The sequence below is a fragment of the Gorilla gorilla genome, chromosome 5 (genome assembly GCF_029281585.2).
Source record: "Gorilla gorilla gorilla isolate KB3781 chromosome 5, NHGRI_mGorGor1-v2.1_pri, whole genome shotgun sequence".
Classification (NCBI taxonomy): Eukaryota; Metazoa; Chordata; class Mammalia; order Primates; family Hominidae; genus Gorilla; species Gorilla gorilla.
This window is the reverse complement of record NC_073229.2, coordinates 103105922-103133605: the sequence shown is the minus strand read 5'-3', so window position 1 is coordinate 103133605 and position 27684 is coordinate 103105922. Positions and strand designations below refer to the sequence as shown.

Here is a 27684-nt window from a genome sequence, read left to right as displayed (position 1 = left end):
GTAAGAAGTGACTTATGGGGGAATTTGACTTATTATCCTAGCACCTAAAGAAGTGATGGATGAGAACCCAAGGGCTGAATATGCGCATAGTCACATCTAATGTTTAAGAAGTTGTGGGTCTTTTGTTGATCTCTACTAATTGGCTTTGTAGACTTGAGCACATATACTTTATTTCAAAGGCTGTTCTGAATGATTTGCTGCAAATGACATGCTTCAGTATTTTGCTCCTTTTTTACTTCAGACTTTATTCAAATGGATAACAGTGATTTCTGGAATTTTTATTTCATTTATCCTCTATATTCAGAAAATTAAGTGAATACCTTCTCCCCTTATTTCCCAATTAAATTCATTTAGCAGGGCAGTTAAAATGAAGCACTATTTAGAGATATTTTGAATCTTTTAATCTGTGAGATAAATCTTCCTTTTTTTTTTTTTTTTAATTCTTAAACCTAATTTGTTGTTGTCGTTTGAGATGGAGTCTTGCTTTGTTCCCCAGGCTGGAGTGCAGTGGCATGATCTCAACTTATGGCAACCTCCGTCTCCGGGGTTCAAGCTGTTCTCCGCCTCAGCCTCCCATGTAGCTGGGATTACAGGCGCCTACTGCCACACCAGCTAATTTTTGTATTGTTAGTAGAGATGGGGTTTCACCATGTTGGCCAGGCTGGTCTTGAACTCCTGACCTCAAGTAATCCACCCACCTCAGCCTTCCAAAGTGCTGGGATTACAGGTGTGAGTCCCTGTACCCACTAAACCTAATTATTTCTGTTAATATGTAATTTATTTGTTAATTCACCAACCTGTGTCAGCTGTTAGGCTAATCAGAGAACAAAATAAAATCCTGCCCATGTGAAGTTTGTTATGTTGTAGTAGGAGGAGGCAGGAAATAAGCAATGAATATAATAAATAATTAAATATGTCTGGTAATAAGTGATAGATGAAGAGCAAATATAAAGCTGAATAGAAGGGGATCAGGAGTTATGGGTGATGGCAGGGGCTGTGTTGCTATTTTCAGTGGGCTGGTTAGGTTAGGCTTTATTCAGAAGGTAACAGACATCTGAGAAAAGACTTGAAAAGGTATAAGGGAATTAGCCATATGTGGAAAAAGCCTTCATGAAGAGGGAACAGCCAGTGCAAAGACCCTAAGTTTGGAGCATGCCTGGTGTGTTGGAAGAACAGGAGATTGGAGTGGCTGGAGCAGGTCAAGGCGAGAAGTAGCAGGTAAGGTCAGAGATAATGGAAGACAAGTTTCTGCAGGGCCGTCTTAGGCTGATGTATCAGGAAGTTGGTGTTTATTCTGAATGAAATGAAGAGCATTGCAGTTTTGAACAGAGGAGCAGTGTTGTAGTGCAACCAGTTAGGATGCTTTTGAAATCTTCCTAGAAGAGGTTGCGTTTGAACTGATCCTAGAGGATAAAAAAGAATTTGCCAAGTGAAAAAAGAATAGAGATTTGCTTTGGGAAGCTTTATTTAAGAATAGTTTCTATCACTATACTTATGAAAATAAATGTACTTTTAAATGAAAGTCATATATGCTTCTTGATGTAAGGTTAAATTATAATGTCATATAAAGAATTTATCCTTTTGTGTCCCCTTATCTGTTTAACCATGCTCATTTTAAAAATTGATGTTCTAGCTTAATGAAATTTAAGGACTTCCAATAATCCAAGAGACATTTCCTTTTTACTCAAATTAATTGGTCTCTTATTAATTTCTTTAGAAAATGAATAATTGCCATTTGCCCTTCTGCCATAAAACTATAAATTAAATTGAACCATCTTGTATATCTTATTATTAAGGAAGATTTACTTATATACTTTTTTAATTTAAAAGGCTCTATACTCAAGTTTGAGAAATATAAGAGAATTTTTGTCTTTAAGGTACTTAAGATCTGATAGGAGAGATAGACATTTTCCAAATGGTATTATAAAAGAAAATGGGAGTTCATCGAATGTGAGTCCTAGCTCATCCTTCTATCTTTATAAAAATTATCTACCTATTTGATATGGTCAAGCCTTCCTCAAATTCAACCTCTTCAGTTGTACAACTACTGAACTATACTTATATTTTCTCCTTTAAATCCTATAGTTAGAAAGTTTGAACCACCACCTTATTACCTGGGAATCTACGTATGTTCTTTCTGTATGTCTTATCTTTTAGTGCTGTTACACAAGTTTGTAAATGTTTGAGAGCCAGGACTCTGCTAAGTACCTTTTCTTTCAGAATATAGTCATAGTATAGATAGCCAATAGTTAATTGGTAGCTAAGCATTACAAAGGGTAGTGTGGAATATAGTTTTAGCTATAAATGTGTTACACCTAATGTGATTCTGGAAAATGTTGCTTGAAAATTTGACTGTAAAGTAACTTTGAAAAGGTTATTCTTTTTTTTCAATTGGCTTCCAAAATGAAAATAGATTTAATCCCAGTTTAGGTCAAAGATTCAGTAAAACCTGTGTTTAAGAAGCAGTAACATTTTCTTTTAAGAGAAGTAGTTTTTGCTTATAAAATACTTTATCATCTCCGATTTTTAGATGGTCTTTATAACAAATTTATCTTAAAAATTCTTACCTATATACTAATGCTTAATCATTGAGAAATGGGTCTTGATATATTATTTCCAACAATGATATTTTCACACCTGAACACTGTTAGTTTCCTAAAATTCGACATTTTGGAAATTTTGGATAGAGGGAGTTAAAGTACATCTTGGTAATACTATCAATGTTTTTGTGGCATGTCATCACTTATTTTCTTACAACAGACAGCTGAGTCTGAGATGTGAGTGATCCTTGGTGTTTGGATAAGATGATTTTAGTTCTCATTTGGTGGGAAAATTGATGTCTATGGTTTTTGTGTGATTCTTGCATTAAATAAGTTTGGAGCCAAAGCATTGGAGGATGTCTTTTACCAGGCCATTCCTGGGCATGAAGAAAATGTGTCTGGGGTCTAAGCTATGATTGAAACTTATTGAGTCTCTGTTAAATTGGTATATAACCAACTTAAGCCTAAATATGCTAATTCACAACTGTCAAACCTTGTTTTAGAAATTCCCAAGTGTTGGGGTAGATTGTTGCATGGAACTTACATGCTAACAGCAAGAGAAATACTGTATCAGAATATAAAATTATTGCTGTGATGAAAGAACATATAAGCATAATGTAATTATTCTTTGAAATATTACTGCTTAGGAACCTGTAAAGGCTATATATCTCCTCACCAGGCCCAAAGATTTTTTGGGGGTTTGGGGTGGGGGCAGCGGGAGTGTGGAGTGGCTGGAAATACAGTGTGAGCCAAACATTTATTGGATGTGAATAATATAAGCAATACTGAGATTCTTCATAATACAACCAATATATTTATGTTTTATCAACTTTAGGGCATAATTACTGGGCTCTGTACCTTGGTTAAGTAGTAGTTTGTATATATATTTAGTTTTCTTTAGGGCTAAATTCGACCGAGAAACCCTAGTGCTAATTACCCAATGTAGATGGCAGTCACGGTTAGAAAAAAAAAAAAAAAGCCTGTATTAGAAGATCATCTGTAGGTTAATAATGTGCCTGCAGATCAGTCAACATATATTTATTGAGCACCTTCTTTGTCCATAAGTTACCAGTATAGAAAATAAGTACAGTAGTAATTTAGATGGAAGAGGACATTTTCAGCTGGAGTCAATGTATCAAGCTTTGGGACAGAAGATAAACTTCAGTCAGATCTTGAATAATGATTAGAATGAATGAGTTGAAAGGGAGAACTAAGGGAGAGCTAATAGATTCCAGAGAAGGAATCATTATACAGGTGTTTGGCAAGATTCCCAGTTTAATTATTATTTTTTAATAATGCAAATGACGTATTCCTTTATCTTCACTTGTTATAAAGATGTTTTTAAATATCATTCTGCATGTCAGATTTCGAGTGTTCAAGTGTTACTGGTTTATGAAAAGTGCACTGGGTTCCAGTTTTAAGTGCCTTTGTAAGAAAAACTATTTCATAGACAGCTTTTAAGGAAATAACATATAAATGCTTTAGGTTTTTAAAGAGCACTAGCCAGAGAGTAAATAAATCTGAGCTTTAATCCTAGCTTCATGCCTTACTTTGTGATTTTTGGACAGGTCATTTAACTTACAAATTAAGTTATAAAGTGAGAATGATAGTGCCTGACTTATTTCAGGTGAAACAATGTTTTTATTCATTACTTTAAAGACTTTTAACTAGAAGCCATATATATCAGGAAGCTTCTTTATTTTTACCTGCACATGACAAATTGGAATATGTGAATTCTTAAAAGGTGATCATGTAAGAAAATTAATTTCCAGATTACATTTATTTTCCTTCTTTTTCTTGGTAGCGGATACTCTGTTTTCAAGGAAGCTGAATGGGAAATACAGACTTGAGCGACTTGTTCCAACTGCAGTATATCAGCACATGAAAATGCATAAACGAATTCTTGGACACTTGTCATCTGTGTACTGTGTAACTTTTGATCGAACTGGCAGACGGATATTTACTGTAAGTAATTGTTAAAGTATTATTTATATTCATATATGTAATTGAGGAAATATTGCTTACAGGTGAACTTGAAGTAAAACCTTGCTTTTTTTCTTTTAATAGGAAACCGGAAATTCAGGTGGTTTCACTTACTCTAACAGAAGAGTTTAGTTAAATTTGGACTTTATCCAAATTCAGAAAGTTTCTAAATGACATGTTGCAGCACAGTCACAGTTATTATATGGTTGTACATCATGAATAAGTATGGTTCTCAACATATATCAAATACACAGTTTGACATTTTGCAAAATGTCATAAAATAATTTTAATTTTAAACTAAGGACATCTCCTAAGTATGTCGAGAGATTATTAAATGTGCCTTTTTATAATTGTATGAGATTATTGAATATACCTTTTTATATTATCTGTAGAAAATAACTTTTTTGTCTATGAGAAATTTCCCTTAAAATAGTGATTTTAAAAAAGCTAAAAAATTCTGAGCATATCTAATACTCTTATTACCTGTTATTCTTAACAGTTCATTCTTCAAAATATCTGATGTTTTGTTTATAGAGCCTCTTTGGGTTTATTTATTTGTTATTGTTTCTTGTAACCTGTTGAATGGAGAAAAGCAAAGCTTTTGAGCTTTATTTTAAGTGAGAAAATTACTTTTGGAAATATTTTATTTTCAGGTGCCTTAACATCTACATTCATTAAGCATAATACTACACTATTATGATGATATTTATTATTAAACACTACCCTGTGGGCTGAAGGTATGCATTCATTCACAAGGTTTTTAATTTCTTTTGAAATAAGAAAATTTGAAGTGGAAGTTAAATGGAAATTTTCCTGTCTTTGAAGAGAGCAGCTGTGAATTTTACGTAGTTATGACAATTATAGATTCCTCTTTTTAGTAAATTTGCTTGTAAACTGAGACCTATTTATACCTACTACTTCTCCTCTATCCATACACCCAGTCATCTGTAAAACAGCTAAATAGCAGGATGTAGGAATGCATTTTTATACTTTTCTTTTCCCTTGGCTCTAATCTACCTCAGGCATTTGCACATCACTTCTTATATCAGTATTTTCCCTTTTTACCTTCTCTTGTATCAAGTATTATTTTCAGAGTGGAAAATAGGCATCTCTATATTTGCTGAAGTGCCTGACATACCTACAGTAGTAATTTGCTCTCAAATAGTAATTGAAAATTAATTTAGCCATTCAAGTTTAATATGGTTATATTCAAATTCACCTCTCAAAAACCTTAAGTAAATTTGATTTTTCTAATGTTTGAAAGAATTCTTTCAAAAACAGTAATAAATTAAAATAATGAAAAAGGAGCATTATATTGTGTTTGTATTACATTTTGGTCAGTATAAAGTTATGCCATTGTAAAGAACCTTGTAGGAATTCTTTCTTTAAAAATGATAGGGATTGTAAGCATTTGTTTATCATATTTTATGAAGCATTTTACATGTTTTGATATTAATTAGACATATAATCTCCTGGAATTTTTTTGGGAGAATGCAGTGAAATAGTGTGCTTTTTGCTATCTCATGAGTGTGGTAGGTACAGACTTGGAAGAGCTTTTTGAACCAGGGTTCAGCATGCTACTGCCTGCGTGTCAAACCCAGTTTGTCACTTGTTCTTATAAATGCAATTTTATTGAAACACAGGCATGTTCAGTTGTTTATATATTGTCTATGGTTGCCTGTGCACTACAACAGCAGAGTTGAGTAGTTTTGACTGAGAACATATGGCCTGCAAAGCCTAAAATATTTATCCAGCTCTGTACAGAAAAAAATTGCTATCCTTTTCTAGACATTTGATTCTTTCTTTTAAGGGCATGTGATTTAGAGAACAGGAATAATATGCGAAGAGGAAGCTGCTTGTTGGTTATTTCTTTAGTTGAAAGCACATCAATTAAGAGAAGAAAAGTAGCACTGTACTATTTTATATGGTCTTACCAAAAGTCTAAAGATGTTTATTTTTTAAGAATGTGATAGAATTTGTTGTGCTAAATTCAGTCTCATTTGTAATTTTTTACTGGTGGTTTGGAGTTACAGATTTCAGAATGTTACCTTACAATAAGAAATACGAAGATATGAGGGCACTATTTTTTAAAAAAATTCTTGTATTTTTATTATTTTCACTTCAAGTGATGGTAGGGTACACATATGTTCACTATTCGTATTACTCGTTAATAAAGTGGGTGCTGAGTGTTTTTTGCATTTCACTAGGCACAGACTAGACACTAACTAGTCCTATGGAAATCAGTCTTGAAAATAGATAGAATCAGCCTTTAAGATAGTAGATCATGATTGACCAGTGAAACACTCCTGTCAGAGAACATACTGTTATTATTTTTGGAGGTAACAATTTGGTAATGGATCAACCAGTATTTCCTTTTTATATAATTGGTATTTTAAGACCTTGCAGATTTATTTCTAAGATATTTGTATATATATATTTGAAAGCTTTTTCCAAGGGATTAATTCTCTTGAGTCCTTTCTGAACAGGCACAGCTGGAGGCATATAGTACTGTGGTTAAAAGCATCAGCTTTGACATCAGAGGGCTTTTAGTCACAGCTTTACCACTTCTACTAGTGAAACTTTGACAGATTACCTCATCTCTTTAATCTCCAGTTTTCTCATAACCTAAAGAGAGAGGGGAGTAGATGATAATAGTACCAACCACATAGGATTTTTGTGGGATTACACGAAATAATGCATATAATTAGTACTGAACAAAATAGAAAGCAGTCATTAGGTTTTTCCTGCTGCTACTTATAGATTTAAGTAAATTTTATCTTTTATTTTTTATCCAAATAAAATCTTATTTATAAATGGTATACAAGAATTAAAAAGGAAATCATTGTAATTGATAATGAAATTCTGTGTTAGGAAAATGTATCATTATTTTGTATGACAGTATTTTAAGAATGGGTGCTTTCCCAATTATTTTAATGAGAAAAACCCAAGGAGGGAAATAGCGTAATTGCCAAGTCAGATTTTGTTCACTAATTCTCTTTTAGCCTTTTAATGTTTTTTACTTGGTTTTAAAATCATTTCCTTAAGTGACATTTAACGGAGAAAAGCAGAGTTAATGAATTTTCACAACTAAGGCACTCAAAAGTACATGGAACACCATATAAAAAAGCAGAGTTTTCCCCCCTTTTCAGAAACATAAAATGTCTCTCTGATTCTAATTAATATGGTGTAATAAAGAAAATGAGTTTATGCATTCCTTTAATGAACTTCAGAGTTTTATGAACCAGCCACTGTTTTAAGCAGTTGGGATATAGAATTGAAAGTAGTATTTGTTCTTGGAGAGTTCACAGATAGTAAACAAACAATATTGATATAATGTGATAAAACCTTGACAGAAGGTGTACAAGATACTGAGATACCATAGGAGATAGATACCTAATCCAACCTTGTGGTAGGAGATGGTAAGGGAAATTTACTAGAGAAGTAACAGCTTGGTAAATTTAGGAGTCGAATTGGATATTGCAGACTTAGGGAAAGGCAATTACAGACTTTGGGAGAATGTAACATGCAATTGTGTATTAATGGATATGGCATAGAATAAATATGGCTCATCATAAAGAACTAGGGATATTGGTGTGGTACAAAATCAAGATACTTTTGTGACCTGCTAAATAGTGGGTTTCTTTTCTGAAGGCAGTGGAGAGCTAATGATTGATTTGGTTAGAAGAGTGAGGAGAATTTTTCTTTTCATTGAACCCTTTCGCATTATTGTAGAAGATGGATTCAAACTAACTCTATATACAGAGAAATTGGCAAAAAGTTTCTGGCAGTGATCTATAAAAGAAATCAGGGATTAAACAGTCACAGTGGGATGGAATTGACAGATTAAAAATAGGATTTGTAAGACTCGAGAGACTGATTTTTATGTAGGGAGTGAGATGGAAGAGTATAGGATGACATATTTTTTCACTTCTGTGATTTAGAAAGTCCTGTCATTTACTGTGGTAGGAATTTAAGGGGAGAAGTTTGTGAAGGTGAAACGTGTTGACTTTGAGATATCTATGTGGAAAGTCAAGTAGAAATGCCCAGTAGGCAGTGGGAACTCAGATTTAGGTGAGAAGATTTAGTTTAGGAATCATTCAGCTTGGAAAATGGAATACATTATCTTGTATGTATCTAATGTAAGAAGGCTGAAACTTCAGCTTTTAAAGCAGACAAAAGAAGAGTCAATAATTGAGACGGAGAAGCTGCCTGAGAGGCTAGGGAAAAAAAAAGAAGAGTGGTGTCTTAGAAGCCAGGAGATGAGAATTTCATGAAAGGCAGAAACCTAAAGTAAGATTAGTACTGAAAAACATCCTTTCGGTTTGTCAAGGTAATTGATGACTGCTGTGGTCTGAATGTTTCTGTCCCCTCAAAATTAATATGTTGAAACCTAATTAATCCCCAATGTGGTAGTATTAAGAGGTGAGGGCTTTAGGAGATGAGGCCTCAAGAATGGAGCCCTTGTGAATGGGATTAGTGCCCTTACAAAAGAGGCTCAAGGGAGCCATGTGAAGACACAGCTAGAAGGCACTATCTTTGACACACAAAGAGAGCCTTTACCAGATACCACATCTACTGGCACTTTGGCCTTGGCCTTCCCAGCCTCCAGAACTGTGAGTAATAACTTTCTGTTTACAAATTAACAAGTGTCTAAGGTATTTTGTTATAGCAGCTCCAACAGACTAAGACCAAAAAATGTTCTGTTTTAGCATTGGGGATAGGAATGAAATTGCAGTGCAGTGAAGAGGGAATGGGAATTGAAAAATTCAATACACTTAATATAAACTAAACTTTCAAAAACTTGACAATTAAAAGATATGATAGTCTGTATTCTGAATGTGGAGTACTGCCGCTTAACTTTGTGCTTCTAATACATTGTATTTTCCTATTACATTGCCATGACAGATGTCTGTTTTCCTATTAAGTTGTGAGCTTTGTCTTTGCCTTTGTTATTGTTATTTTTTAGATCTGTAGTGCCTTGCAGAGTATCTGATGTATACAGGAGGCATACCACAAATGATGAATGAATCAAGCAGTTTGAGATATAAAAATGACTAATGTCCATTCTTGCAGAAAACTTAGCATCTGTTAGGGGAAATACATATAAATATCTGTAAGATAAGTTCCTCTCTGCTACTGTACTTCGGTTACACTGATCTCTTGTACTTCAGACTTGGAAAGCCCATTTGTGGCTTAAAGTCTTTGTATTAGGACTTTGCCTGGGATCCCCTTCTCCAGAGTATTCATGTGGCTGATTATTATTATTATTTTTTAATTAGCAGATAAAGACCAGTAGAAAATCTTAGTCTGAAGATCTTGCAATATGTCCCCCAAAGATACTAATCAATTAAAGAGCAAACATTGCAAATTTATGGGGAAAAACCTTGGAAATACTAATGTAACCACGTTAACTTCACTAGCTCTGGGATGTGTTGACATTGTGTTCTCAGAAGTGATGCGCTGAGAAAAACACAGCTTCTTGTTTGTGGGATTACTGTAAAAGATAATATGACCTGGATCTGGTCATGAAGAAACATTGACAGACCTAGGTTTTGGGTCATCCTGCAGATTGTAAGGCCTGTATTCTTTATAACCTGCTGAGGACATGAAAGAGAAAGCCTGAGAAAGTATTCCAAATTGAAGGAGCCTGATGAGACATGTCAATTAAATATAATGTATATGGGTCTGTGGGCCAAAAAGGAAAAGAGAACATTGTTGACAAAACAGTTGACAAAATTTGAATAGGCCCTGTAGATTTGGATGTTACCAGTATTGTTATTGGTAGTGTTATCAGTATTGATTTCCCAGCTTACATAGGGAAATATCCTTGTTTTAGAAAAATATACACTGCGATATTTAGAGGTAATGGGGTATCAAGTCAGCAGCCTTGCTTTTTTTTTTTTTTTTTTTTTTTTTTTTTCTGAGACGGAGTCTTGCTCTGTCACCTAGGCTGGAGTGCAGTGGCGCCATCTCAACTCACTTGCAAGCTCCACCTCCCAGGTTCATGCCATTCTTCTGCCTCAGCCTCCCGAGTAGCTGGCATTACAGGCACCCACCACCATACCTGGCTAATTTTTTGTATTTTTAGTAGAGACAGGGTTTCACCATGTTAGCCAGGATGGTCTCGATCTCCTGACCTCATGATCTACCCGCCTTGGCCTCCAAAATGCTGGGATTACTGGCGTGAGCCACCGCGCCTGGCCCAGCGTTGCTTTTAAATGGTTCAGAAAAAAGATTAATGGTAATGGAGTTATGTGTGTATGTTATATGGAGAGAGAGGGAGGGAAGAAAGGTGGTAATGGAGATATGGGAAACATTTGTACTGTTCTTGAAACTTTTGTACGTTTGAAATTCAAAATTATTTTAAGTGCATAGGAGGTTGTTTAGAAGCAATAGTGAGCATTTAGCATGTTTGATAATAATGGAAAAGAGGCAGAGTATGGTCATTTAGAGGACAATAAATTGTAGGAAAACTGGATTGAGAGGAAGAAACTACTAAGCAAATTTGAAGATACGAGAGGAGATTATTGATATGTAATGATTTTTAAAGAGGTGGGATGTATACAGTAGCAGTGTGGACTTTTTAGAAAGGTAGTTATTTGGTCCACAATTAACAGTTTCTACTTTTCAATATGAAATGTTCTATCTGGCGAGAGTCTTGTTTATGAAATGGGACTGGATTCTAGAAATTAGTGATAAAGCTTGGCAATAGAAGAGTATTGAATAGAGACAGGAAAAATGATTGCTGATAATGCTTAGCCTACCCAGTAAATAGGAGATTCATGAATTCGTAGTGTTGTGGAATTAGTATGCTTATATTCCTTACCGTAATGTTTCTTGGCATCCTGGTAGCAGTATCAGAGCAAGTGATGGTTAGATTGACACCGGCTTGGTCGTTGGTGGTATAGATGAATAAGGGTCAAGAATGAAATCAGACATGTGTTGAAATGTTTGACCCTGAGGTTTAGGTTGATTTGTAAGGGAAATGAAACACAGGTCTGATAGATTGGTAAGAAAGAAAATAAATGACCTAGAAAAAAATTGAACCAAATTTAAATTGTATGCAATTTTTAGTTTTGCTAGAAAAGCAGGTTACTTTTTAGCTTGAATAGGAAAATGAAATTGTAGTAAATATGACAATACAGACAACATTTTTGGCCTTCATTTCTACTGCTTATTCTAATGGCAATAAGAGATGAGATCTCTGACTCAAAAGCTGTAAAGTAGCCTCAAGAGAAATTAAAATTCTCCTTGTTGACTCTGCCAGATAACAATAGGTTTTCAAGGAATGCCAAATTCTCTAAGATATTTTTAGTTAAAAAAATCACATAATTTCTTTTATTTTCATGTCAAAGTAGTAATCTTTGTATAATTGATTCCTCTCTTTTAGGTACACAGGTCAATATTTTAATTTTAAGGTTTCTCAAGTTATCTGAACAGAAGTAAACTGTTTCCCAATGTATACGGTTTTCTGCTTGTGTTATTGAGCAGAGGGGGCTTGCTGCCCAGTGTGCTAGAAGCCAATACTATGACACTGGGTTTTTGAGAAAAGAAAAGCTTTATATTGAAAGTCAACTCCCAAGAAGACTCAGGGGTCAAGCTCAAATCTGTCTCCTCATGCTGGTTTCAAGGCAGTATTTTTATTACAGGTTCAGTAGGGGTGAATTCTGAGATTAGTAGGTGTTTGGTGGAAGGAAAGGGGAGGTCTGGAATGTCCCTGGGCATGCACAGTTATCTCATTATGATACCTCATGGGTCACATGTGCAAATTCTAGGGTAGTTAGTATGAAATGTAGTAGATAGTCAGGCTATGATGTCAGCAAGCTTGTTCTGTGCAGACTCCAGTTGGCCATCTTGGTTCCAACTGATTTCAGCCAGTTCTATCTCATAAGTAGAGGGAGTTTCAGTGTTTGGACAAGTTGTTTCTTAGTTGCCATCCTGCACACTCAAAGAATGTTAGTCATTCAGTGTTAATCAATGTTAGTCATTGATTTCTTTAACTCTTTGGGGCATGATTTCACTTAGAAAATTCAACCATTCCTTGTCATTTATGCTGCTTCCTGTAAATTACTTTATTACTGAACAGAATTGTCCTCTCTAATTGTCTACCTCATAGTTTTGCAACATCTGGGCCTAAATTGACTTCTTGGCCTTGCATAGAAAGGCCTGTATTTCATTTATATAGTCAGAGTATCTGTAAATAAGCCATACCAGAAAGAGCTCTATCAAGTTGTTCTGAAACTTAGCTTTTCTTTAAATAAAGAAATAAATAGTTCAATTAGGCCTTTTGAAGCTTAACCTCTGGAAACTCATTAAATTATTAAAATTTGGGGGCATAGACTTTAGGTGCTGTTTGGTTTCTGCATCGAATTGAAGTGATTCATGGCCCTGTGTCTGAAGTTGTTTGAAGTTTTCATGGCAGTACGTAGGCCATTTTTTTCTGGATTTTGAGGATAATTTTAATACCAAAGTACCTAACAGTAGAAAGCCACGTCACAAAGACCTGTGGAACTTTTCTTCATGAGAACATTAAAGTCAAATGTGTTACTAGACATTGCCTAGGCTTTATGAAAAATGCTAAAACAGACATACCCTGTTTCATTGTGCCTTTATTGCATTTTGCAAATACTGTATTTTTTACAAATTGTATGTTTGTGAAAACCCTGAGTAAAGCAAGTCTGTCAGCATCATTTTTCTAACAACATATGCTCAAGTCTTGTCTCTTTCACATTTCGATACTTCTCACAATATTTCAAGCTTTTTCATCATTATTATAACTGTTATGGTGATCTATAATCTCTGATGTTCCTATTGTAAGTCTTTTTAGGGTGCCATGAACTGCACCCTTATGGCGAACTTAATGAATGTTGCATGTGTTCTGATTGCTCCACCAACTGGCCCTTCCCCATTTTTCTCTCCTTGGGCCTGCCTATTGAAAAATCCAATTAATAACCCTACAATGGCCTCTTAGTGTTCAAGTGAGAGGAAGAGTCTCAGGTCTCTCACTTTAATTCAAAAGCTAGAAAAGATTAAGGCGAGTGAGGAATGCATGTTGAAAGAGTTAGCCAAGTTGTGAATGTAAAGGAAAAGTTCTTGAAGGAAATTAAACATGCTACTCCAGTGAGCGTACAAATGATGAGAAAGTTAAAGAGCTCATTGTTGATACAGAGAAAGTTTAAGTGGTCTCTATAGGAGATCAAAACTAGCCACAATACTCTTTTAAGCCAAAGGCTAATCCAAAGCAAGACCCTGACTCTTAATTCTGTGAAGGCTGAGAGATGAGGAAGCTACATAAGAAAAGTTGGAGCTAGCAGAGGTTGGCTTACGAGGTTTAAGGAAAAAAGCCATCTCCATAACATAAAAGTGCAACGTGAAGCAACAAGTGCTAATGAAGTAGTTGCCGCAAATTATCCAAAAGATCTAGCTAAGATCATTGAAGAAAGTTGCTACACTAAGCAATAGATTCTCAATTACAGGTGAAACAGCTGTGTATTGGAAAAATACATCATCTAGGACTTTCATAATTAGAGAGAAGTCAATGCCTGGCTTCAAAGCTTCAAAAAGCAGGCTGACTCTTTTGTTCAGGGCTGATGCAGCTAGTGACTTGAAGTTGAAACCAGTGTCCATTTACCATTTTTTAAATTCTAGGACCATAAGAATTATGCTAAACTACTTTGCTTGTGCTCCGTAAAGGGAACAACAAAGTCTGGATGACAGCATATCTTTTTATAGCGTGGTTTACTGAATATTTTAAGCCCACTGTTGATACCTACTGCTCAGAAAAAAAAAGATTCCTTTCAAGATATTACTGTTCATTAACAAGATGCCTGGTCACCCAGGAACCCTGATGGAAATATACAAGGTGGTTAGTGTTGTTTTTATGCTTGCTGACAATACATTTATTCTGCAGCCTGTGGATCAAGGAGTAATTCTGATTTTCAAGTCTTATTTAAGAAATACATTTCATATGGCTGTAGCTGTCATGGATAGTAATTCATTTGATGGATCTGGGCAAAGTACATCGAAAACCTCCTGTTTCACCTGTAATTGAGAATCGATTATTATCGCCATTCTAGATGCCATTAAGAACATTCGTGATTCTTGGGAGGAGGTCAGAATGTCAACATTAACAGGAGTTTGGAAGAAGTTGATTGCATCCCCTGTGGATGACTTTCAGGGGTTCAAGACTTCAGTGGAGGAAGTTAACTGCAATAGCAAGAGAACTAAAATTAGTAGTGGAGCCTGAAGGTCTGACTGAATTGCTGCAATCTCATGATTAAACTTAAATGGGGGAGGAGTTGCTTCTTATGGATGAGCAAAGAAAGTAGTTTCTTGAGATGGAATTTACTCTTGGTCAAGATGCTGTGAACATTGTTGAAATGAAAACAAAGGATGTGGACTATTACATGAACTCAGTTGGTAAAGCAGTGGCTTGATTTGAGAGGGCTGACTCCAGTTTTGAAATAAGTTCTACTGTGGGTAAAATGCTGTCAGATAGCATTCCATGCTGCAGAGAAATCTCTTGTGAAAGGAAGAGTCCAATGGATGCAGCAGACTTCATTGTTGTCTTATTTTAAGAAGTTGGCACAGCTACCCCAGCCTTCAGCAACTCCACCCTGATCAGCCAACAGCTGTCAACATCAAGGCAAAGCCCTCCACGAGCAAAAATATTACTACTTGCTGAAGTTTCAGATAATTAGCATTTTTTAGCAATAAAGTATTTTAAGCTAATGTATGCCCATTTTTTTAAGACATAATGCTATTGCACACTTAATACACTGCAGCATAATGTAAACATAACTCTTACATGCACTTGGAAACCAAAAAATTTGTGTGATTTGCTTTGTTGGAATACTTGCTTAATTGCGGTGGTCTGGAACTGAGCCTGCGGTATCTAGGAAGTATGACTATATTTGTTTTTATTTGAGTCTCGCCTCTGAAACTTTTTATTTTGAAGAATGTTGAAGTTTTTAAAGGGATTTACAAAATCAGAACTTTTTTTGGATATACAGAAAAAAATACTAATTGCTTATAGTAAGAAATCCAGCTGCATGCTGAAAGGAAAAGTAATTGGTACCATTACCTCCATACTGTAAAAGTACTAGAAGAAATAACAGTGGTTACAAAGTAAATATCTGATGCTGTTTTCTTCCTTCATCCTAAAGTGCAGAAGTGTGTTGACTGTTTTTAAGGCACATTTCTTTATCATAATATGTGTGTTTTTTTCAGGTGTGGCAGTAGACTAAGCTAATTTTAGAGTACTTGAAGCCAAATTGTTAAGGATTGGAAAAATGTAAATTTTGTTTAATTCCCACCCTTTCTCAACACACTTTCTCATAAATAATATCTATGCTGTTGTGTTTTCAAGTATAGAGATGTACTCTTTTAGCTTCCTTGGCTTCATCCTTTGATGACAAGATTGTCTTGACTTAAAAAGAAACCCTGTAAATTTGGTGTCTCATTTTGTTTTGGGATTTAAATAAGCTAAGGGCTATACAGATTTGCTTGAGATTTTTCCAGCTTTTGCTAAGTTTGATATAAACAAATGATAATATTAAAGAGCACTCTTTCGCAGTAATTATAACCATTTTACATTATTGAAAAATGAGGCTTGGTGTGGTGGCTCATGCCTATAATCCCAGCACTTTGGGAGGCTGAGGCAGACGGATCACTTGAGGTCAGGAGTTTGAAACCAGCCTGACCAACATGGTGAAACCCTGCCTCTACTAAAAATATAAAAATTAGCTGGGTGTGGTGGCGGACGCCTGTAATTCCAGCTATTCTGGAGGCTGAGGCAGGAGAATCTCTTCAACCTGGGCTGCGGAGGTTGCAGTGAGCCGAGATCGCACTACAGTACTCCAGCCTGGGCGACAGAGGAAGGCTTCGTCTCAATTAAAAAAAAAAAAAAAAAAACAAGAAAGAAAAATGAAACAAGTGATTTACTACTCTCTTTGTGATTAAACAGTAGCATAATAATTTGATTTTAAAATGAATTATAAAAAAGAATTTTAAATTTTGTACCCACCCCATGGATTTCTTAAAACCTGTTCATAGTTTTCCAGATAAAAATCTACACTAAGTGGTCTCTCTTGGCAATCTCATCTGCTATCATTGTTTTGACTAGTATGGTATAAACTGATAACACCCAGATCTCTATCTCTAACCTAAACCTCTTCTTGTAGCTTCAGATCTATTATTCACATAGACATTAGCAGGATCTGGCTAAAATACTATAGTGACCATGTCTTGTCTGCTTACAAATTGTCTAGTGACTACCTCAGCAGGTTAAATACAAACTCTTAACAGGCATTTAAAACTCAATTATCATTCTTAGGTAAAACATTTCCAGCATAATCACTTATTTTCACTTACCCTTTGTACTTTCAAGTTTTCTTACTTTGCCAATTCCTAGCCCGAGCAGCAATCCCCAGCAACATTGAGATGTTACTGAAAAGAAATGACTACTTAGTTTTCCCTTGAGTATTGGAGCTTTGCTGAAAAAACTGTCAGTTGATGTATTTCTAACATCATGCTATTTAAATTTAGCAGGTCTTTAATTGTTGCTTGCAGAATTTTTCCACCTTTCTTACTGCTTTTATTCCACTGCATTTCCAAACTTTCTTCACTTTTTTAGTTCATTCCGTTGTTGTTCTCCTCTCCCTCTCACTTTTAATCCTCAGATTTTGTTTTGTTTTGTTTTTGCTGAGGTTACATGATCTCTCCCTACTTCTTTTTCTTCCATACACCTTAGAAGAGGTATATCTTATGTCATTGCCCCTTTTCACCATTTACATAACATTATTTTTAATATCCATAACTTGGTTTTAACATTTTATTTTTCTTTGGCCAAAAGACTATAATATCTTACTCTTTGGCTTATTGGTCTTAGTAACATTCGTGGAACTAGAGGTAGGCTTAAGGAAAAGAGAGTGTATCTGTTCAAATTATGTTAGACATTTTGGTCTTTTTTAAAATAATCATATTTATCGATTTTTAATTCATTCTTCCTCATTTATTTAAAACACATGTCTAGCCTGTAATCCCAGCACTTTGGGAGGCCAAGGTGGGTGGATTACTTGAGGCCAGGAGTTGGAGACCAGCCTGGTCACCAGGGCGAAACCCCATCTCTAGTAAAGATACAGAAATTAACTGGGTGTAGTGGTGCACATCTGTAATCCCAGCTACTCAGGAGGCTGAGGCATGAGAACCACTTGAACCTGGGAGGTGGAGGTCACAGTGAGCCATGATCACGCCACTGTACTCCAGCCAGGGTAACAGAGCAAGACTGTCTCAAAGTAAATAAGGAAATTATAAATAATAAAATAAAACACATTTATAGTGCTTTAAACATTTTTTCCCAATACATTTAATTTTTCCTCTGCAGTTCTTCTAGTCAATTATTTTTGAGTACTTGTATATTGTATAGTCATCTTAAAAGAGTTTCGTTGAATTTATGCTCAGATTATCTTTTGTTTCAAATTTCCATAAAGGTAAATTAATTATCACAAGGGATGATATATGAGATAGAAATTGCTTAAGAATGCTTGCAATTCTGTTGGAAAATCTTCCGGGAGTCCTGAGGGGTGGAATTAGGGGTAGGGGCAGCAAACTTCTGTGGGTCATGGAAGAGGATAATGGAGAGATTTTTGTGAAAGGATGGTCAAAAATTTCTCTCTCTGGCAATTTGATGGAAGAAAAGAAAGGTTAATTGAGATAATATGCACTCAGAGGGAAGAATATGCATTTTTGTTTGTTTTCAGCACTTGTCTAAAAAGAGCAAATTTAGTCAAGCAATACTAAATTGGTAAGATAACTAAATGATAAACCCAGTAGGAATATAGTAGGACTTCCTGTTACATTTTAATTGGTGAAAGTCACTGGAGGTTAATTTTAGGTCACAGATTACCATTGCTCCTTTCATTAAAACTGACATTTTGGTCAAAAGACTGGTGTTTTTATTTGTTAACATGAAAAATATGTGAAGCATCTTTATAGTGGAATGTAAAACACTCTTATTCAAAGATTCATAAGAATGATATGAATTGTATCAGTATTGTGAAGCGTAACATGATGTCATGATTTTACTTTTGTTATATGGTCTACCTACTGTAGTGTACTTAAAATTCTTTGTGTACTGAATGCAGGTGAGAACCAAATATTGCTTCAGTTTTGGGAAGATAACCAAATGTAGTGAATATGTTGATTCAATTTGTGAAATGTAGAGAACTTAATTTGAATGAATGCTCTAAAGCATTTTTTTTACTCAGCAAATCCCTAATGTGTTTCCGACGTGCCAAGTGGTGGTATAGACCAGCTTTCTGGGAGTCATAGTCTGCTACAGCTCTTCCTTCACTTCCAACAGATAATCAGTGATGTGCTCCTTATCCCTTTTATTCCCCAAACAGCTGTTATAACCATGTCTTTGATTATTCTTTTTTGCTATAATAATTTGTGTTACCACTTATTCTCTCCTGACCATACTATTTTAACAACTTTCAGCTGGTCTCCTACTTTCTGTCTAGCCTAATTCACACGGATGCCAAGATGATCTTTAGAAAACACAAGTATGATCCTGATACTCACCTGTTTGATATCTTCAGTGATCCTCATTACACACCACTTTTCTTAGTAAACCGTAAAAGGCCTTTCACAAATTTTTTTTACTTTTTCATCCTTATGCCTTCACCTCACACTCTAAATTACCTTGCAGGCTGCTTGCAGTTCTATGAACTACTCACATTGTTTCACATTTTCATGCTTTTGACCATACTTTATAGTCACATTATGGAATGCTCTTTTTAAAATAATAATAATGATATTATTAAAATAAGAATATGAATACTGTCACCAGCAAAAGCAGTGTTAGAAGATAAAGCTGTAGCCATGTGTCAGACACTGTCTCATCTCTTCACCCTCATTTAGTTTTGTGACAATCCTATGAGGTAGGCATAGGTGAGAAATCTGAGGCACAAGAAGTGTATGTAACATGTCCAAAGTCATGCATTTGACCCTGAAGGCTGTCCTCTAAGCTACATTACATTGCCTCTTCTCACATGAGACTCTACTCAAGCATCACCGCTTCTGGGTTCCTTTCCACCCCGTACCTCTGCATCTCTCAGAAAAAGTAGACTGTTTCCTTGTTTGACTCTCTGCTGATTAACAGTGGTTAAACACTTAGGACATATAAGTGTTTATATGTCCTATATAATACATAGGACGTTATCACATTTACATTCTTCTGTCTTGCTTCACAAGGACAAGAATACTGTGTCTTTATATCTCATTCTTATATCTTTAGTGGTTGTCACATAGTCACAAGACAAAGGGATAAATGAATGCATGAATCACTTAATTTTAAAGGTTTAGGGAACTTTAAAGGCCATCCATTTTAACCTCCGTATTTTATAGATGAAGAGCCTGAGGTGAGGTTAAGGGTATGTGATAAGAATACTAGACAACAATATGGATAGTTGACCAACGTTAAGTTTTACTGGTCTTTATAGTGGTTAGTAACCCATTTATTTTACTCCAAAGCTTAATCAGAGGAACTGGTTTTATAGTTAATTGGGGGGTGTTTTAGGTATCATTGGCAGACTCTGATTTAAGATACAGCATTTAACATACTCTGTTTGGAAACATTAATATGTTATATTTATTGTCAGTATGATGATTTATATGTTATATTTATTGTCACTATGATGCAGAAAGTTGTCTGAATTATATGCCTCCGTAGGTCCTCTGAGTTCTTTCTAATGTCAGATATGAAGGTGTTTCTTTAAGAATTAGATTGGAAGGTCGTTAAGCATTCTAACATGAACCCTTAGTAAAACTGTATCCTGTAAAATATTCAGTAATTTTGCAAAAGTGTGTGTTTTCTCTTTTAACCTTGTGTTAAAGACTAGAAAATGTGGCAAAAATATTAAGTTTTGAATCTGGGAAGTAGATATATGGGGATTAACGACACTATTCTTTCTACTTTCTTATATATTTAAAATTATTATAATAAAAAATAAAAATAAAGTCTGAATGTTCTATCTCTATTTTGGCTATATAAAATGGGAATGTTCATTTGTAAATATAGGTATTCGTAGGAAACTCCATATCCTTTACAATTTCTTTCTGGACTTACGCTACTATGGCAGAGTACACAAGTAATTATGTATTTTTATTGACTTCATACAGATGAGATTAATTTTTTTCTGATAACTGGCTTTAGATAATGTCATGTTTTTAGCTGAAGATCAGTGATAGGAAACTAACAGCTTCCTGAGAGAAAAAGCCCCAAACAAGCTTACTTTTAGTTTTGTATTACAAAACAAAATAGATAATATTAGTCACCATTGTAGCTTGCATTTGTTTTGCAGCTATGATTTTTTTTTTTTTTTTTTTTACTTCAGAAGTTCAAATTCTTTTACAGAAATCCACATTGAGGGTACTTTGATAGTAGATAGGGAACCAAAGGTAAATATTAATTATCTTATCCCACTTCTCTTATTTGCTGGTGAGTACACAAGTGCTCTTTTTAAGTGGTTTAATAAAGAGCTTTGTGTAAGCTAACACAAGTGTTTAACACTTTTTGGTATTTAAAAATATACTTGTTCAGAAGTGGACAGAACAGATAGATTTATCGGTGTTAAGATTTTGAATTAAAATTTATGGGGTTAATTCTATTAATATCCATTCTTACTTTAAGGGTTCTGATGACTGTCTTGTGAAAATATGGGCAACAGATGATGGGAGGTTATTAGCTACCTTAAGAGGACATGCTGCTGAAATATCAGACATGGCTGTAAACTATGAGAATACCATGATAGCAGCTGGAAGTTGTGATAAAATGATCCGAGTCTGGTGTCTTCGAACCTGTGCACCTTTGGCTGTTCTTCAGGGCCATAGTGCATCTATTACATCACTACAGGTAATTGTCTTAATCCCTATACATTGTTGTTGTTGTTGTTGTTATAATGTAAAGTAAATTTAATGAAGTCACTTTTGGTTATTAAATTTTAAGAAGTTACTTTTATAATCACCTTTATAATCCAGTCTATAAGGCCAACTAAAATGAAGACAGGAGTATGTCTGCTTTCTTTATAAATATATGGACTTTAAATAACATAACCTTGGTAAATTCTTGCCATTTTCTAACTGTTATTGTTAGTTGCTATTTGTATGGCAAAAAGTAGATTTTATTTTGACTGTGTCACTCTTGTAAAGATTTTTTTTTCTGTGATTGTCTTTTCAGTTCTCACCATTGTGCAGTGGCTCAAAGAGATATCTATCTTCTACTGGGGCAGATGGCACTATTTGTTTTTGGCTCTGGGATGCTGGAACCCTTAAAATAAAGTCAGTTTCTATTTTATTTCATAGATTAAATGTGTTTAGTTTAATGAGTGAAATTGCAAAAGTATAAAGTAGTCGACAATAGGAATACATTTACTTTTTCTCCTTGAGTAAATAATAGAAATCCTCTTTTGGCTCTTTACTAACCTGTTTTATTTTTATTCCTCCCCTTTTTTTATGTTTCAAAGAAAGTTTCTCATGTTCACATTTTTTTTCTCTTTATCCTAATCCTAGCTCTTTCCTTCAGCATTTACCTGTTTTATTACCACTCCTTTCTATGTGCTGCATAGTTTTAATAGCTGCTTTTGATGCTCAGAACTTAATCTTAAGAATTTCTAATGCTGTTCTTTAGAATAATTTTAATTATTGATGCTACTGAATCTATAAACTTTAGATTTTATTTTAGATCTAGGAAAATGTAGGGAGACAGAATAATTGAAGTTTCACTAAACTGCATCAAGGTAGATAGATTTATTCCCCTCCCTCCCCATAATAACATTTTGCATTTGTGCGGTCGCCCATATTAATACTTCGGTTTATCAAAACAAGTTGGCTGGATAGTATTATCTTTGGATTAAGGGCACTGAAATGGTTAAATGACTTTCCCGTAGTTAAAACTATGTTTAAAAATTGGCAAGGCCAGGACTAGAGCACTTCTCTGCCCTTTGATGCTTTCTATACCGTATCTTTTATTTATTTATTTATTTATTTATTTATTTATTTATTTTTGAGACGGAGTCTCACTGTGTCGCCCAGGCTGGAGTGCAGTGTCGCGATCTCAGCTCACTGCAAGCTCTGCCTCCCGGGTTCACACCATTCTCCTGCCTCAGCCTCCCGAGTAGCTGGGACTACAGGCGCCCGCCACCACTCCCGTATAAGTTTTTTGTATTTTTAGTAGAGACAGGGTTTCACAGTGTTAGCCAGGATGGTCTCCATCTCCTGACCTCGTGATCCGCCCACCTCGGCCTCCCAGAGTGTTGGGATTACAGGCATGAGCCACCGTGCCTGGCCTCTATACCATATCTTTTAAGTGGATGTAGTGGGGAGAGGAAATAGTGTATTTGCTCCATGGATAGTCTTTGAACAAGAAAGTAGTGTATTCAATTGATTATTCAGTTGATTTCACAGTGTTGAAATGGCCATTTCTGCCACTCGGGGTGGAAAGTCATTCAGATTAGAAGGTATATATCAGTAATTATCTCTGACTTCTATTATAAATTAGCAACCCAAGTTGAGTTATTTAATAAAATAATATATGTATGCCTTTGTTATTTTAAAAACAGTAGTGTTTAGACAATTGTTTGTAATGCAACACATGCTTCTTTAACTTCATGTGTATGAACATTCTTGTAGAGTGGTTCTTATGGCAGCTTGGGGGCCATGGTAGCTCGAGTAACAAAACTACTTCATTTGAAAAAAGATTGTGATTTAAAACATGGTTCTTTGGACAAAGCAAGTTGACTTCACTTCAGTTGCATCCCTCGTATTTAAAGTCTTTCTGTAGATAGATAAAAGTTGAAATATTTTACTGATGTATATGGACAGTAGCAATAGTTAATTGTTAATTGTTGCTACTGTTTTTTAACCTCCTCATGGGGACCTGATGGGGATACCTTTCTCTTTTCCTGTCTTATTGTTTTAGAGAAGAAAAAGTGATTAGCAATGTTCAAATTGGGATAGGAACAGAAAATGCTTTACAGAATTAAACTCACACCTTATTTGTGCTTCTTGAGGATTTTATTGCTAAGTACAATAACATTTCATGTTTCTGGATGCTTGAGAAGTAAGCTTTTCCATATAAATGATTTTTTCAGAACCTTTATGTAGAATCGCATATAAACCACTACCCTAATACAGTGTTTTTTCTCCATGAATGTTTTTATATAGATATAATTAGGAATATATATATAATTTTGTTTTCTTAATATTTTACCATAGATATTTATATGTATTTTAATAGCTTGCATTATGTTCAATAGAGTTGTTATATACAACTTAGTAATTTTTTTATTTTTGGACTTCAAAGTTTTTTCTAGTTATTTATAAGTAATATTCTTTCCTATTCCTATATTCTTTCCTATTCTTGTCCCTTAAAATTTTTAAATTCAGAGTTCAGGCATAAGAATGAGTACTCTGGCTGGGCACAGAGGCTCATTCTTATCTAATCCCAGGACTTTGGGAGGTCAAGGAAGGAGGATCACTTGAGTGCAGAACTTTGAGACCAGCCTAAGTAACAGAGCAAGATCTTGTCTCTACAGAAATTCAAACAAACAAACACCAACAACAACAAACGCCAGACATGGTGGTACACACTTATAGTCCCAGCTACTCAGGGGTCTGAGGTGAGAGGCTTGCTTGAGCCCAGGAGTTAGAGGCTGAAGTGAGCTGTGATCTCACCACTGTACTGTAGCCTCTGCGACAGGGCCAAGATCCTGTCTTATTAAAAACACAAAAACAAGAACAATCCATTGCTCTTTAGATATAAGCCTTGGAACACCTATTTTCTTTATGTGTTTACACATAGTTGAAAACTGCCAAAAATTTGGCAGGATATAGATTTATACTGTGTTTATGTCACATAGGATTTAATTAATAATCAAAGGCAAAAATTGTATTTAGCTATAATGCTTTTGTATAATCTGCTGGGGGAAATGACTTTAGAAACCCAGCATCTGCATTAGTTGAATGAATCAATTCAACTTTGGGAACTCAAATATCTTTATAAATTCACTTGTATGTGTGTATTACCAACTCACCAGCAAAGATGCTGTTTCTTAAATGCGTAGTCTAAGTGGCTAAGTGAACCATAAGCTAGCTCCAGAGGTCTCTGGGTAGGAGGAAGCTGTCCAAGTATATTTAGACTTAGGTGTAAAGAGACTAGGAATCCTAAAATATGCATATAATATGATGATTACAAATTTTTATTTGTGATTATTAGGCGCTTAGTCTGCCAAGCTAGTACTAAGCATTTCACATTTGTTATCTCAATCCCTATAACAACCCTTTGAGAAAGGTACAGTTATTATCTCTGGGGCAGATAAGGGAAAAACCTGGGGCACAGCAGGTTACATTGTTAGCAGGTGGTACTGGAGCCAGGATTTAAATACTACTAGAGGTATAATGTCAGAAACCCCTTTTAACCACTGTGCCAAACTAAGTGGCAGTTAGTCATTGAAGGATTGGCTAGAACTTGTTGAACCTAATAAAAATACTAATATTTATTGAGCATATTGGACACTGTACTAAGCACTTTACATGTATCACACTCATTTAATTCTCCCAGCAACTCTGAAATAGGTTCCGTTAATTACCCCTGTTTTACAGATGAGGATACTGAGGTACAGAAATGTTAACTTGGCCTAAGGTCACACGCTTGATAAGTGATAGACCTAGAAACTGAATTCGGCCCAAGGCCCTTTTTAAAAATGTTTCCTCAAATAATGCATCTAAAAACAAATTATGGGTAGCTACTTGTTTTTTCCCTTTAAAAATATAAAATCTTTTTATTTTTTAATTTTAGTTTTTGTGGGTATGTAGTAGGTGTATATATTTATGGGGTACATGAGATCTTTTGATACAGACATGCAATGCATAATAATCACATGGTGTTAAAGGGGGTCTCCATCCCTTTAAGCATTTATCCTTTGTATTACAAATTATCCAATTACACTCCTTTAGTTATTTAAAAATGTGTAACTACTATTGATTATAGTTACCCTGTTGTGCTATCAAATACTAGGCCTTATTCATTCTTTCTATTAGTTTTGTACTCATTAACCATCCCCACCTCCCTCCTCTTCCTCTCACTACCTTTCCCAGCCTATAATAGCCATCCTCTACTATCTCATGAATTCAACTGTTTTGATTTTTAGATCCCCAAAATAAGTGAGAACATGTGATGTTTGTCTTTCTGTGCCTGCCTTATTTCACTTAGCATAATAACCTCCCGTTCCATCTGTGTTGTTAGAAATGACAGGATTTCATTCTTTTTTTATGGCTGAATAGTACTCCATTGTGTATAAGTACCACATTTTCTTTATCCATTCATCTGTTGTTGGACACTGTGGTTCCTTCCAAATCTTCACTGTTGTGGCGGGGCGTGTTGGCTCACGCCTGTGATCCCAGCACTTTGGGAGGCCAAGGCGGGCAGATGACCTGAGGTCAGGAGTTTGAGACCAGCCTGGCCAACATGGTAAAACTCCTGTCTCTACTAAAAATATAAGAATTAGCCGGGCATGGTGGTGCGCACCTGTAATCCCAGCTACTTGGGAGGCTGAGGCATGAGAATCACTTGAACGTGGGAGGCAGAGGTTGCAGTGAGCTGAGATAGTGTCACTGCATTTCACCCTGGGTGACAGAGTGAGACTGTGTCTCCAATAAAAAACAAAGTAACTTGTAGTGCTTTATTAAATTTATTGGTTAATCCAAATAATTCACCAGTGTGTAAAGAGAAGTGTCTAAAAATAAGTAACATTAGCAATGACAAAGACTCAAATGATGGTCCATCAGGTTCCAAAGCATCTATGTGTGTGTGTTTTCCATTAAACTAACCTTACTGATTTGTTTAAACCTAAACAAGTAAACAAACACATAATTACTTACATTGTCACACTGATTTAATATTTTAAAATATAATTTCATTGCTTTTGTCATTTGGCTATAATTTAACTTATAAAATTTTAAGTTGAGGCAGGAGAATCACTTGAACCTGGGAGGCAGAGGTTGCAGTGAGCTGAGATTGTGCCATTGCACTCTAGCCTGGGCCACAGAACGAGACTCTGTCTCAAAAACCAAAAAACCCACAAATCTTCGCTATTGTGAACAGTGTTGTAGCGAACATGGGAGTGCAGATATCCCTTCGATATACTGATTTCCTTTCTAAAATAAAAATCTTTTAAAAATGGTAGTTTATAGGACTATTTGCATATTTTTGTAATGAGTTTCAGGTAAATGGTTGCTTGGAACTTATGTGAGCAGATGTACCAAAAATTAAAAAAAATCTAGAGCTATAATCCATAAGGTAGTAATGAAAGCAATTTATTTAGTTGCCTTCATAATTCAGATTAATTTACTTAAATTACAGTTAATTTTGCTCTGAATAAATGTTTAGATTTTAAGAATGTTCTAATATCTGTCTCTATAAATGAGATTTGTTCTGCTCATCTGTTACATTAGAGCCTGTGAATATTAATAGAATTTGCTGTAAATACTAATGTAAAACTATTTACAAACTTATTTTTTAAATTCTTAACATTTTGTTGCATTCTGTATCAGTAAAAAAGATAATTCTCTTTGCTCAGAATATATATTAGGTTGGTGCAAAAATAATTGCAGTTTTTGCCATTATTTTAATGGTAAAAAGCTTTTAAAAAAAAAAAGGCAAAAACCGCAATTATTTTTGCACCAACGTATAGCTCAGAAATATTTTATGTATATACTTTTTTCCAGTAAATGATCACAAAACTAAAACTGCTCTAAATTTGTTATATATTGTGAAAGTTATATAGGCTTAAGCTCTAATTATTTTTGCGTTTCATAAAATAGTGTAGAAGAACTATGCCAAAATGTACAGTAAGTAGGGCTTCAAATATAATCAGTATATTGGAACATTACATACACATTGTTAAATGTATTAGAGCTGGTGTCATGATAAAAATCTTCATTTTCTCTAATTGGTTGACTGTAACATTAAACATTTAATATCAGTAGTATTGATATAAAATATGTAATCTGTAATACAGTTATGCAATTAATGTAAATACAGCTGAGTGTAACCTGTTTTCTGTAGACTGCTATTTTGAATGAGCATTCATTGTAGTTGACG

General features: G+C 34.9%; 1 protein-coding gene across 2 annotated transcripts in view; it reads left to right on the top strand.

The window, feature by feature from the left end:
* PHIP (PHIP subunit of CUL4-Ring ligase complex) overlaps nt 1-27684 on the top strand; it is a 142974-nt gene that overhangs the window by 31192 nt on the left and 84098 nt on the right. For both annotated transcript variants that reach the window (XM_031012066.3, XM_031012068.3), the window contains exons 7-9: nt 4345-4505; nt 21217-21438; nt 21763-21863. In XM_031012066.3, the coding sequence (XP_030867926.1) occupies nt 4345-4505; nt 21217-21438; nt 21763-21863 (484 nt within the window). The remainder of the gene's footprint in view (nt 1-4344; nt 4506-21216; nt 21439-21762; nt 21864-27684) is intronic.